Source organism: Danio rerio, chromosome 7 (genome assembly GCF_049306965.1).
Source record: "Danio rerio strain Tuebingen ecotype United States chromosome 7, GRCz12tu, whole genome shotgun sequence".
Taxonomy (NCBI): Eukaryota; Metazoa; Chordata; class Actinopteri; order Cypriniformes; family Danionidae; genus Danio; species Danio rerio.
Window position 1 is genome coordinate 79,925,001 of NC_133182.1, and position 15,000 is coordinate 79,940,000.

At 39.2% G+C, this 15,000-nt stretch overlaps 1 protein-coding gene across 50 annotated transcripts in view; it reads right to left on the minus strand.

Moving 5' to 3' along the window:
- Nucleotides 1-2,265: 2,265 nt before the first annotated feature.
- LOC100330629 (receptor-type tyrosine-protein phosphatase delta) overlaps nucleotides 2,266-15,000 on the minus strand; it is a 334,931-nt gene continuing 322,196 nt past the window's right edge. For all 50 annotated transcript variants that reach the window (XM_073907748.1, XM_073907745.1, XM_073907744.1 and 47 more), the window contains 7 exons: nucleotides 11,935-12,220; nucleotides 11,360-11,538; nucleotides 10,793-10,919; nucleotides 9,737-9,862; nucleotides 7,367-7,521; nucleotides 7,073-7,208; nucleotides 2,266-5,378 (listed from right to left, as the gene is read on the minus strand). In XM_073907748.1, coding sequence (XP_073763849.1) covers nucleotides 5,310-5,378; nucleotides 7,073-7,208; nucleotides 7,367-7,521; nucleotides 9,737-9,862; nucleotides 10,793-10,919; nucleotides 11,360-11,538; nucleotides 11,935-12,220 — 1,078 coding nt within the window. In that variant the 3' untranslated portion in view covers nucleotides 2,266-5,309. The remainder of the gene's footprint in view (nucleotides 5,379-7,072; nucleotides 7,209-7,366; nucleotides 7,522-9,736; nucleotides 9,863-10,792; nucleotides 10,920-11,359; nucleotides 11,539-11,934; nucleotides 12,221-15,000) is intronic.

A 15,000-nucleotide genomic window follows, 5' to 3' on the forward strand; every position in this document is an offset into this window, starting at 1 on the left:
GCTGTTCCTTTCTGTGTGTCGTAAACAAGGAGGAAAGATCAGACATTACCGTGATTATATGGGCCATTCTGCTGGATTAGTTCAATCTGCAGTCAAAAGAATGATTAAAACACAATTACCAATTCAGATGCGGAGTGTTTCCTCACAGAACGTTCTGGACTGCGACCCCCGGCATTAACAGAGATGACGATAATAAGCGTAATAACACCACATTACAGCACTTTCTATTAAAGCCTGGATGGATCAAGTTAAATGTTTATTATAAATATTTGACTACAGGTTACAGTTTTGCATATTAAAGCAACAAACACGAATAGCAAACATATTAAACTGAATTTAAATTTATAGTGAGTAAAATGGGTTCACTTTATTTTGATGGTCCATTTGAGTATTAGTAGACTGCTTAATATCTGCTGATGCTGCTCCTTCAACACTTTTAACTGCACTGTAACTTAATATCCGTTATTTTACGCTATATTTCTGTCATTTAACAGCCGTTATTTTACGGGGTTTTTTTTCCAGCTGCCATAAATAAACCATAAAATTACGGATTTTTTTTTTTTATTTTTTTTTACAGTGCACTGTTATTCAATACCCAATTATCGTAACTTGCCTTAACTTAGTTAAGCTTTTAAATGTCACTTTAAGCTGAATACTGGTATCTTAAAGAATATCTAGACTAATATTATTTACTGTCATCATGACAAAGAGAAAATAAATCAGTTATTAGAGATGAGTTATTAAACTATAACCTTTTGAAATGTGCTAATCAAATGTAAACAGCACACACTGGGGAAATATTTTACAAATATTTCAACACGAGGTCTAAGAACTTTGACTTCAGCTGTATATTTTAATATCCCATTAAGATGAACTGAGAGTAAGAAATGTTTGATTGTGCCGGTGATTGAGCTCTCTGCAGTGGCACATGCACATCACCGCCGCTTCATTTTTCCTCTCATTATTATTCCGTCCAGGCTTCCAGAAAAGCCCTGATAGGGTTCCAGCAGGGCGACTATCAGCTGAAATTATCCCGCGCTGCAAACCGCCTCTGACTGTCGCAGGAAATAAAAAGATCAGCACTTGACATCTTATTTGAATTAGAGGCTGATTCTCGCCGCAGGGAACGGGAACTGTGCACTTCTGCTGCCATTCTGCACACGGAGCCCTGGACGGCGGCCGAGACTCCGCTTCCCGCCCTAAATAGTGCACTATTTAAGGGAGCATCTATTTCTAGTGGTGTCTGAAACCATAGTGGACGTTATGAAGTGCACTCAATCAATCCCTCAATGCAACCCACTCAGCAGCTAGAACATGTCAAAATGCACAGTGAGACCACTAGATAGTGACCATATGGCAGAATCATTGCAATCAATCCCACAATTCACCTCAATAATGAGTCTACAACTCATGCACACTCAACCACTTGTTACCAAAAAATGCACTGTAAGGCTTTGCCTGCTAAATTAATTATTTGTGTACATGCCAGGCATCAAAACCCTTTGTTTCTGCCACAGAGCTCTGGAGGGTGGCCGAGTCTTCACTTTCCACCCTAATTAGTGCATTATTTAAGGTAGCATTCATTTCTAGTGGTGTCTGAAACCATAGTGGACATTATGTAGTGCACTCATTCAATCCCACAAAGCACTCCAATAGCGAGTGTACAACCCATGCACACTCTGCAACTAGAAAGTGCACTGTGAGATTTTGAGCGCTAAATTAATTTCCGCATCTAACCACTAGATGGCAGCAATATAGCAAAATCGTATCAATAAATCCCACAATGCACTGCAATAATGAGTGTACAACCCATGTGCACTCAACAGCTAGAAAACACCCAAAATGCACGGTGAGAGTTTGTTCGGCAAATGAATTTCTGCATCTGACCACTAGATGGCAGCTATACATCGGAATCCTATCAACGTCTAGTTTCAAAATAAAATATAATTTAATAAAACAACCTTTGCATACATGCCAGACATCAAAACTCTTTGTTTCCGCACACAGAGCTCTGGACGGCGGCCGAGTCTTCACTTCCCACACTTAATAGTGCGCTATTTGGGAGTTCTCCAGATCTACCTGAGCTCAAACTTCCCTCTCGCCCTGCAAATGGGAGAGAGCCCCGGGCTCGGGGATCTTCTGAGCTCAGGGCTCTCTCCTGAGACAGCATGCCAAACACACTTCATCAATCATCAGCTCAGTGTGAACTCTTGAAATATACAAACCAAGAGAGAGTTTGCAGGACGGAAATGAAGGAAGCGCGTGTGCATAACACTTACATTTTTTAATAGAATTCATTTATAACAAATGGAACTTGTGTCAGCAAAGTACAGAAGGACGGCTTCTCGTACAGATGTGTCTTTTCACCAATGTCATCTAAGTATGAAAATAAAAAGCACTCCATTCATTCAGAGAGAGAAAGAAAACAAACTCAAATCAAATCAAAAACAGTTTACATTTACAACTAATCAGAGGTAATTTCATGATTCTTTTTTTTTTTCAACAAGCCATTTTTTCTTTACAATTGAGTTGAATTAGTTTCAGTCTATGCATCCAGATGTGAGAGTAACAGGGAGCTGAGAAACACCACGACGCTTCAGTCCTGCTCGAGAGACACTTCCACTATGTTTTCATTTCTCTTTTCTCTTATTACTTGGGTAGTCTCTTTTCCGTGTTATTTACATACACACCAAGTGAAGTTTGAAGGAGATTCGTACAGTCGGGTTCAAGTAAAATCCGTAATGGGTGCGGAATCAGTAGGGCAGTGCATAGAGATAAAGAGATACAAAGTGCAATTCTTCCTACTCGCGCCCACTGCAGGTCAACTCATGCATATTCAAAAAAGATCCAGAACCGGAAAGAAAAGCCCATGTGGAGCAGATCCGAGAGCCGACAGTTCCGCTGTTCGACACTGACGATGGAAACATTCGATAAAACAACAACATTTGCAACAAGAAAGGGGGGAAAGCATCTGGAATGCACATCCACAAAGAGCTTCAAGAGTCCAATCTTAATATTGTACATAAATGACGACAGGATTGATTGTTTGAATTTTGACGTCATTTTCTGTCACCAAGAACAAAATTTGCTTAAATGTCTGGGAATCTGATGCTAAAGCTAGCTCTTAAAATGACAGAGTGTACAATTCTTCTCAGTGATGTATTTTGACGTCATTTTCCATCGCCAGCAATAATAATTTAAGGTTTATGAAAATAGCTTTGAAGCTAACGCTAAGACTTGCTCTTTAAAAAGACAGAAGGTCTATAATTCTTCTCGTTGGTTTATTTTTACATCATTTTCCATGGCCAACAGCAATAATTAGCTATTTTTGATAGAATAGCTGGGAATATGATGCTAAAACGTGGTCTTTAAAAAGACCAATAGTGTGTAATTCTTCTCAATGGTTTTCTCTGACGTCATTTGTCATCACCAACAATTATAATCAGCTATTTCTGAAAATAGTTGGGAATTTGATGCTAAAGCTTAGTATTAAATAGACAGAAGGTAGATAAATCTTCACAGAGGCTTATTTTAACGTCATTTTTCATCGCCAAACAAAAATGAGCTAAAATAGCTGGAAATCTGATGCTCAAACTTTGTATTGAATAGACAGATAGTATATATTTCTTCTCAGGGGTTCATTTGACATCATTTTCCATCACCAACAACAAAAATGAGCTACTTTTGGAAATAGCTGGGAATCTGACTCCAAGACTTGGTCTTTCAAAAGATTGATAGTTTATAATTCCTCCCATTGGTTTATCTTAATGTCATTTTCCATTATCAACAACAATAATTAGCTATTTTTAATCAAATGGCTGTAAATCCCATGCTAAAAAGACAGAAGGTGTATAATTCTTCTTAGTGATTTATTTGGACGTCATTTTCCACAACCGAAGTTTGTATTTTTGGCGAATATCCTCAGGATTCGTGTCGTTTGAGAACTCAAATGCCTCTAATAAGAAATATGAGAGAAATGATTTAACAGTATCGGGCCTGACGGTGGTCAATCACCTTTCTTTTCGCACCCTTGTCATTTTTTTTATTTTCTCTGAGCCAAATTAAGGCCACAGAAATCAAACAGTAATGATGGAGTTACGTATTTGCATATATAATTTTCTATAATATAAATCCGTAGGTGAGGGAAATCAACCGATAAATACTCGTACATGAACTACCGAAACTATACACGTCATTAAATGAATATCGTAAAAAAGAACAGGCATAAATATAAGGCACTCTAAATGCAAACGAATGAACACATGGACGTCTTTTATTACGTGTGGACGATGAATATGACGACGATCGCCCGCCAAAACCCCTCGGCTGTAGAAACTCGATTTATTGCACAAGAAAAGATGAGTCCGTCTGATGTGCATTCCAGCGGATGTACACAAAACCCACCATCATCTCCATATATTATCATATTTATATATATATTGATATATCTATCTTATGCTTTGTGAATATACATTTGGACGTTATATAAATAAAGACATCTTCTCTGTAATATCTCTCTCTGCTCATGGAAGAACTGAGATATCTTCTAACCTTTATACTCTGCCCACCGCATGATTCACGGCGCACACAGAAAACTGATGCCACAGACCACCAGCGAAAAACGGCGACGGGAAAAAGTGCCAACATCGGGACGCCAGAACGAAACCAGAGCGAGAAAAATGGTGGAAAGCAAGACACGCTCAGTCTGAGCAGATTTCCGTCATGAAGAACAGAAAAATGTGAGACACGGTGAGGAAACGCAAAACGGAAGCCGCTGTGAGTTATTTCTCTCCAGAACCATCAGGCGATTACTGTAGTTCAGTTCCTTTAGCTTTCTTTCTTTCCTCATGATGATGATGATGATGATGACGATGAAGTCTCCTTTCTTCATCCGTGACGTTTCTCCTCTTATTGATTGTGGATTAAACCAAACTCTTCTGTCTGATGTGTATATCGAGCTCCCCGTCTCACCAAATGCTTCAGCACATCCACAGTTTGATGAATCCTAACAGCAGCGATTATCCCGCTTCAGATTCACCTCTTTATTATTATTATTATTATTATTATTATTACTATTTCTTTATTCACGTATTCGTTATTTTCAGATCGGGGTGATTTTTTGTCTTGGTCCACCTGGATGTTTGTCTGTTATTGTCGTTTGTAAGTATTTCTAGGTTTACGTTGCACATCCAACATGTAATCGAAGAGTTTAAGTTCTTTTCACAAGCAGGTATTTATGGCTCAGAAGAATTAAATGACCGCTGGATGTCCGATGGCCGATGCGTCTCCCTGACAGCGTGACCGAGATCTTATGTTGCATAGTGGTCGAAGCTCCCGAGATACTCCAACCCGGCTCTGTAACAAAACTGGTACTGATCCTGAGAGAGAAAAAACAGAGAGAGATATATAAATTATTAGTGTTTTTACCTGACTTGTTAATTAACGTGTTTTTGTTTATTCACTACTACTAAGTCGGTTGTTTACTAATGTTCTGTTTATTGTAAGCATAACAAATGCTTCGGAAATACATATGATAAATTCGTCATGCAAATAAAGTAAGTATGAGTGTGAATTTGAGAGATTAGGTCAGACAATAAATGTAAAGTCCGTATGAAGTGATGTTTCGAGTTTGTCGCACAACAGAAAAAAACACTATTACCAACCCAGCCGAAGATAAACGCTAATAAAATGGTAACTAAAATAAATTTGAAAATTAGACATGACTGTCTGCTTTGAAATGCTGGGGGCGTGTCCAATTGGTAGGGGGAGGGGTCTAATGGCTGCACTGAAACCCCACCCACTCACAAGAAAGTAGCCTTCTCAATAGACCGTAGCAACAATAGAATCGCCACAATAAATCGATTAGTATAGTTATCGTGTTACCATAGCAACAATAGAATCGCGACAGCAGATCGATTACTATAGTTGTTGAGTTACCATAGCAACAATAGAATCGCGACAGCAGATCGATTACTATAGTTGTTGTGTTACCATAGCAACAAAAGAATATCGACAGCAGATCAATCACTATAATTGTTGTGTTACCATAACAACAATAGAATAGTGACAGCAGATCAATTACTATAGTTGTTGTGTTACCATAGCAACAACAGAATCACCACAATAAATCGATTAATTTAGTTATCGTGTTACCATAGCAACAATAGAATAGCGACAGCAGATCAATTACTATAGTTGTGTTACCATAGCAACTATAGAATCGCAACAGCAGATCAATTACTATAGTTGTGTTACCATAGCAACTATAGAATGACCACAACAGTTCAATAATATAATTGCTGTATTGCCTGGGCAACTATAGAATCTGTACATTAGACCAAATACAATAATTGCTGTACTACTATAGCAACTATCGAATCACCACAACAGATTCATTACTATATTAATTGTGTTCCCATGGCAACTATAGAATTATCAGTTTACCACAGTACCAGTATTGACTATGATCACCATAGTATTGTTTGGATCATGTGTGAGTTCAGGGTAAACAGTGAAGATCATGATGATGATGATGATGATGATGATGAACAGCTGGTTTTCAGTGTTGTGCTCCTCTGAGCGGCTGCTATGGATTTTTGTGTGGCTCTTCTCTTCTGCTCTGTTCTCTGTGAAAGTGGTGTGTGGCGCGACGCTCCCGCCGTTCTAATGCCAGCGCTTTTGTGCCGCGCGTGAAAAGAAGGGATTGTGTTGTGCGGAGCGTGATATTCGAGCCTCATCACCTCGCTGTCCGCATTGATCGCGGAAAATAATTTCCCTCCATTGACGCTGGGAAAGGCCATTGTGAGGGTTAGCTGTGAAATTGCTTATCTGAACCAATTTGCATGGCTAACCTGAAGGGTTTGTCGTTATAAATGAGAACCAGCGTTTGCAGGACGAACAAAGCTGCGTTTGCTCCTCATCACAGACACAAACTCAATTCTGAAGGAAACTTGAGAAACACCAATCCCAAAGCTGACCTGTGTGTGTGTGTGTGTGTGTGTGTGTGTGTGTATCTGTTTCTGTGTGTGTGTGTGTGTGTGTGTGTGTATCGAGTACGAGTATGTGTTCTTACTTCAGTCTGGACCATCGCCGGCCGCTGCGTTCTCAGCATCTTGACGGTCTGGAAGATGTCCACGACTCCTTCATAGCGCATCCGCTCCAGAACTATACTGAGTGTGATGAAGACCCCCGTCCTGCCCACACCAGCACTGCACACACATACACACATTTGATGTGATTATATCCTCTGTATCTTACACTCAGCTGTTTGATATCAGATAATAATTAGTTCTCAGAGACGTTCTGATTTTCCTTCTGCTGTACTGATGGAGAGCGTCCTCTGCTCGTCTGCCGGATGTTTTCTTACCTACAGTGGACTGAAATGGGTCCGTCCTGACCGAACTGCTCTTTTGTTTTATGCACTTGGCCGATGAAGTCGATAAAACCTTCCCCTGATTTTGGCACTCCTTGTTCTGGCCAGTCTGTGAACTGAAACTGCCTGACGGTCCGCGACTGTCCATCCTGAAACATGGAGAACAGGCCAACATAAAGATCTGCAGCGTTTCTCCAGACTTACATGCACTGTTTTCCCACCATTGATAAGATTTCTCCTTAACTGATAGTTTTCAATCACTTGACCTGGTGAACATGAGCCGTAATGGAGGCAACACAGGGATTATTTTCTTCACTTCTGCTATTTATACTTATTCTGTCAATTTAGACTTTGCTTTTTAATATATACTTATCATCAATTCTGTTAAAGTTAATTATGTTACTGCCAACTCTGTCACTGTCAACTTCTGTTATTGTCAACTCTGTCATCTCCAACTATTATCGTCAACTCGGTTTTCATCAACTATGTGACCTTCCACTTTGTTATCGTCAACTCCATTATCATCAACTATTAGCATCAATTATGTTACTGCCAACTTTGTTATCGTCGACTCTTTGTTATCGCCAGCTATTATCATCAACTCCGTTATGTAACTCTGTTACAGTCAACTCTGATACTGTCAACTGTGTTATCATCAACTATTATCATCAATTTTGTGCCTGTCAACTGTTTCGTCAAATCTGTTACTACCACCTCTGTTATCGTCAACTCTGATATCGTCATTTTTGTTATCGTCAACTTTGTTACCGTCGACTTTCTTCAACAGTTATTGTCAACTACGTTACTGTCAATTCTGTTATCGTCAACTCTGTTAATGTCAAATATGTAAGTCAATTGTATTATCGTCAACTCTGTTATCATCAATTATGTTGTTGTCAACTCTGTCATCGTCAACTATTATCATCAACTCTGTTATCGTAAACTCTCACATCGTCAACTCTGCTACCGTCAACCTTGTTGCTGTCAATTCAGTTACTGCCAACTCTGTCACTGTCTACCCGCTGTTATCATCAACTCTGTTATGGTCAACTATTGTCAACTCTGTTATCTTCAATTATGTTATCCCCAACTATTATCATCAACTATTATCGTGAATTCTGTTATCGTCAACTCTGATATTGTCAACTCTGTTCAACTTTGTTACCGTCAACTCAGTTTTCTTCAACAGTTATCTTCAAATCTTAATCGTCAATTATGTTATCGTCAAATATTTTATCGTCAACTGTTAACTCTGTTATCATCAACTGTAATTGTCAACATTGTTATCATCAACTGTTATGGTCAACTTTTATCGTCAACTTTGTTATCGTCAACTGTTATCCTCAACTCTGTTATCATCAACTGTTATCATCAACTGTTATCGCCAACTCTGTTATCTTCAACCCTGTTATCGTCAACTCTGTTATCATCAACTCTGTTATCGTCAACTGTTATCATCAACTCTGTTATCGTCAACCCTGTTATCGTCAACCCTGTTATCGTCAACCCTGTTATCGTCAACTGTTTTCATCAACCCTGTTATCGTCAACTTTTATCATCAACTCTGTTATCGTCAACCCTGTTATCATCAACTCTGTTATCATCAACTCTTATATCGTCAACTGTTATCGTCAACCCTGTTATCGTCAAGTCTGTGATCGTCAACTCTGTTATCATCAACACTGTTATCGTCAACTGTTATCATCAACTCTGTTATCGTCAACTCTGTTATCCTCAACTCTGTTATCATCAACACTGTTATCGTCAACTGTTATCATCAACTCTGTTATCGTCAACTCTGTTATCGTCAACTCTGTTATCGCTCTGTTATCGTCAACTCTGTTATCGTCAACTCTGTTATCGCTCTGTTATCGTCAACTCTGTTATCGTCAACCCTGTTATTGTCAACTCTGTTATAATAAACTGTTTAACAATAAGTCAAACAACAATTAGTAACACAATTAAATTTTCCCTATCACATTTTGGCATTATTTTGCAATAATAATGGATTAATTTTACTGTAATTTATACATTTACTCCCATTCAAGTTCATGAAAAATGAATGGAAAATGCGTGAAATATACCCACATTTCTGCACTGAGTCTTATGTACGGCTGAATGTGATATTTACATGAAATGAAGCAGTCTGGTGTGGTTTTCTGTGTTTCTCTGTCAGCTATATATTTCTACATTTATATATATTCAGTCGCCCACATCCGAGACTCGTGTGGTTTGATTAATTCCTCCGCTGTGGGCGACTGTAAAGCTCCTGACGAGCAGCTCAGAGTTCACATTTCTCTGCTGGTTTTGTGTTTTCCAGATAACAGAGCTTTCGGTCTGTCAGCTGAATGTCTGTTTTCTCACCCGCGCGTCCGTCACTTTAAACTCTCTCAGGATGTACTGCGGCATGTTGTATTCGGCCATTGGATCCACCACAAAGTACTGATATCTGGCCGATCGCTCCGCGGGCCAGTACTGATGGCACTTCTCCTGGAAACACACACACACATACAAAGATGAAGCATTAGTGCACAACAGCAGGAGAATACACTGACATCAGCATTCATTAATAGGGGAAATATAATGAAGAAAAGACAATCAAGATAATTCATTCAAATGACAATTAAATCAACCTTAATGTTGCCTTTTAAGAAAAGCATCTATGTATATTGATGCTTATGTAATAATTTACTATTCCAGCATATGTTTTACATAGCAGATGCCCTTTCAGCTGCAACCCAGCACTAGGAAACACCCATACGCACTCATACACTACGGCCAGTTTAGTTGATCAGTTCCTCTATAGCGCATCCGTCCGCCAGCACGGATTTTTATATTAGTAATATATATATATATATATATATATATATATATATATATATATATATATATATATATATATATATATATATATATGAATATATATATATTTATATATATATATTTTTTAGGAAATTTACGAGCATTTTGTATATTTTTATTTATTGGTTTAAATAAATAAAATCAAGCAAATGTTGAACTGAAATTTGTAAAAAAAAAAAAATATATATATATATATATATTTTTTGTTTAGCAAACATTACCCACATTATTTTCAACTACTTGACATTATTGATTATTTCTAGTATATTATCAAATATTAAAACTGTTAATGTCCGATTTTCACTTTTTCATGAATATTACAAATGACACAATTTACGTTCTTCAAATATTTTTTGCAATTCATTTTTTAATTATAATTTTTTTTCTATTTAATTATTTTTAGCAAGTTATTATTTAAATTAATATTAATCTCTTCAGTTTTTTGCGCAATTTATATCTGCAAATACTCCATACTTTCAACCTTTTAAAAAAAAAAAAAGAGTGCATGTTCATATATATTGATTTGTCTTAGTTATGGATCTGTACGTTAACACTCACTCTGCCCATCTCTCTGAGTTTGGTCAGCATCACCACGATGGTGGAGTTGTGTTCCCAGAGCATCCTCCAGAAGTCTTCTGTGGTTTCAGCTAAAGGACCCTGTGTGGCGATGTAGGCCTTCTGCTGCCTGATCACACGGACAGAAAAACACCGTCAGCTTCGATACCTGTGATTTTTAAAAGGAGGCGTGGCACCAAACCCCGCCCCTAAACCCAACCCTCATTAAGAAAATTGTACTAAATTGTACGGTAACACTTTATTTTGATGGTCCATTTGAGTATTAGTAGACTGTCTGCTTAATATCTGCTGATACTGCTCTTTCATCAGACATTTAACTGACTATAAGACACTTTGCAAGTACATGTCAACTTACACTAACCCCAACCTAACAGTCTACTTATAATCTAATGAGAATTAGATGGCATGCAGATGCAATGTACGTTAATTCAACAAACGTCCATCAAAATAAACCAATGACCAATTGTACAAACGAGATTGAACAAATTTATAGGAATTAGCCACTAAATCAGAAAGTTCTGGATTGTCTTGTGCTATCGTTGTGCTTACCTGTATCCGTCGATGAAGCTGCCGTTGATGTAGTCCGAGCCCTCCACGCCGCGGATCGGCTGCAGGCACACCCGCGTCGACTCGTACGGCATGATGTTCACCAGCCGGTTCTTGAATTTGTTGCAGGGCAGATTGGCACTGATGAACCGCGAGGTGTGAGCTTTCGTGTTCGCTAACCGCTGTGGGAAACAGAGAAAACACTGTGACAATCACAAAAAAGCTGGAAAACGGCGTTTTCATCCAATGAGTCAAAGATAACGAAATCATCACTAAAAAACTGCCAGTACTGGGAAACACCCATACACACTCATTCACACACACATACACACTTATACACTACGGCTAATTTAGTTGATCAGTTCCCCTATAGCGCATGTGTTTGGACTGTGGGGGAAACCGGAGCACCCGGAGGAAACCACACCAACACGGGGAGAACATGCAAACTCCACACAGAAACACCAACTGACCCAGCCGGGACCCGAACCAGAAACCTTCTTGCTGTGAGGCCACAGTTATAACAGCTGAACCACCAAAGAAATAAATATGAAAACAATAAAAACTGCATAGAGATTTACCTTGAACTCGAGCTCCATGCCGGTGACGTTCTCTCCGGACTCGATCTGCGTCAGCTTCTGGATGTAGGCGTACAGGTTTCGGGCCGGTACTTCGGTGGTCCCGCAGTTAACGGCCTCCTGCAGCGAGTCGTGGATGAACACGTACTGATCCTCCGTCTGGACCATGTAGTTCCTCTGCGCACGCATGAGCGTCACGTGACCATAAATATCCACTGTTTTCTCGTGTTTAATTCGCTCCAGCATGGCGTCTATGACGATAAAGCAGCCCGTCCGACCCACGCCAGCGCTGAAATACCAGAGAAAGTGTATTCGCTTGAAAACCAGAAGTCATGAATACACGTGCACTCACATTTATCCAAACTGACTAACAATTAAGAAAGATAGAAGCACTTCAATTGGTCAAAGAGCAGGAATATATCCAGTAATGGCCATGGTTAGCCTGAGTTAGCTTAGCAGCTGTTATTTTATTCAAAACCTTTATAAGAAAGTGTCTTACGAAGAGGAAAACAGCATGTGGTTTATCAGCACACCCAAATAAAAAAATACAAAAGAAATACTAGACTAGAATGCTGCTGAAAAGTAGCTTAGAGCATCATCTACTGATAAAAATACCATAGAGTGCCACATACTGCTAAAAACTAGCTTAAAACTGTTTTAAAAAAGCCTAGAGCACCATATACTGTTACAAACTAGTCTAGAACACCATTCACTGATAAAAACTAGTGTAAAGCGCCATCAACTGTTAAAAACTAGCCTAGAGCGTCTTCTAATACTAAAAACTAGCTTAGAACTGTTAAAAACTAGCTTAGAGTGCCCTCTACTGGTAAAAGTTACCTAGAGCACCATCTACTGATAAAAATCTTGCATAAAGGGTCATTTATTGAGTAACAATCAGTTTAGAGCAAAATCTACTGTTCTAAACTAGCTGAAAACTGTTAAAATGAGCTTACAGCACCATCAACTGTTGAAAACTAGCCTAGAGCGCCATCTAGCATTAAAAACTAGCTTAGAACTGTGAAAACTAGCATAGAACGCCCTCTACTGTTAAAAACTAGCCTTGAACAACATTTATTATTAAAACCTAGCTTCGAACTGTTAAAAACTAGCCTAGAGCGCCATCTACTGATTAAAAAATGGCCCAGAGCATCATCTACTGTTAAAAATCAGCCTAGAGCACCTTCTACTGATGAAAACTAGCCTAGAGCTCCATCTACTGATTAAAAACTGGCCTGGAGAGCATCTACTGTTGAAAATCAGCCTAGAGTGTTGTGTACTGATGAAAACTAGCCCAAGAACTGTTAAAAACAAGCTTAGAGCGCCATCTATTGATTTAAAACTGGCCTAAAGCGCCATCTACTATTGAAAATCATCCTAGAGCACCATCTACTGATTAAAACTGACCTAGAGCGCCATCTACTGTTGAAAACTAGCCTAGAGTGCCATCTGCTGATTAAAAACTGACCTAGAGCGCCATCTACTGTTGAAAACTAGCCTAGAGGGCCATCTACTGATTAAAAACTGACCTAGAGCGCCATCTACTGTTGAAAACTAGCCTAGAGGGCCATCTACTGATTAAAACTGACCTAGAGCGCCATCTACTGTTGAAAATCAGCCTAGAGTGCCGTCTACTGATGAAAACTAGCCTAGAGCTCCAACTACTGATTAAAAACGGACCTAGAGTGCCATCGACAGTTGCAAATCAGTCTAGAGCGCCGTCTACTGATGAAAACTCGCCAAGAGTTCTATCTACAGATTAAAAACTAACTTAGAGCGCCATCTACTGTTGAAAACTGCCGGGAGCGCCATCTGCTGATTAAAACATGGCCTAGAGCACCATCTACTGTTGAAAATCAGCCTAGAGCACCATCTGCTGTTAAAAACTATAGCCTAGAGCACCATATACTGCTAAACACTAGCTTAGATCTGTTAAAAATTAGCTTAGAACGCTTTCTACTGTTAAAAAGTTACTTAAAGCACCATCTACTGATTACAATCTTGCCTAGAGGGTCATTTACTGTTAACAACTAGCTTCGAACTGTTAAAAATAAGCTTACAGCACCATTAACTGTAAAAAACTAGCTTAGAAAAACTAGCCAAGAGCTCCATCTACTGTAAAAAAAATACATTAGAACTGTTAAAAATAGCGTCAAGCGACATTTACTGGTTAAAAACTGGCCTAGAGCGCCATCTACTGTTAAAAAACAGCTTAGAGCGCCATCTACTGATGAAAATCAGCTTAGAGCGCCATCTGATGTTAAAACTAGCTTAGAACTGTTGAAAATTAGCCTAAAATGCCATGGACTGTTAAAAGCTAGCATAGTGTTGTCTACTGTTTTAAACTAAGCTCAAATTAGCTTCAAGACTGTCAGTTCTTTCCTTTATGCATCTGTTTTTAAACGAGCAGCGTGTTTGTGTGTGTTTGTGTGTGTGTGTGTGTGTGTGTGTGTGTGTGTGTGTGTGTGTGTGTGTTTGTGTGTGTGTGTGTTTGTGTGTGTGTGTGTGTGTGTGTGTGTGTGTGTGTGTGTGTGTTGTCAAGCTTAATCTGTTGGCGTTTTTAAATACAACATACATGTGTTTTCCTGACTGGCAGTGCACTTGAGTTCTCTCGGCCATCGTAGTTTTCAGATATCCTGATTAATTTTGCTTACCAAGAGTAAAGAGTGATCGCTGCAGTCCCTCAGTGTTCAGCGGCAGAGACTGTGGAGTTTATATGAAGCTGTTCTTGACTCGCGCTACACCTGTGCTCACTTGACAATAAAAAGTCCCCATTTATCCTCTCTAACCTCCATCCACAGACTCTAAAAGCCTCCGTCTACTTTCTCTTTCCGTCACTTTGAAGAGGCTAAAGCTTGGCTAACTTCCTGAAGCGCCGCATCTGACGTCAAGCGCAGACACTTCTCCAGCAAACACCTGAGATCTGAGCCATTCACTCATTAGAGGCGCGCAGACGCGTGTGTTAGCGCACTGCCTACTGAAGACCAGAACACTGAGAGGACTCTTAATCAACGATGCACTTCAGCTGCAGAACACACACACACACACACACACACATACACACACACAAGC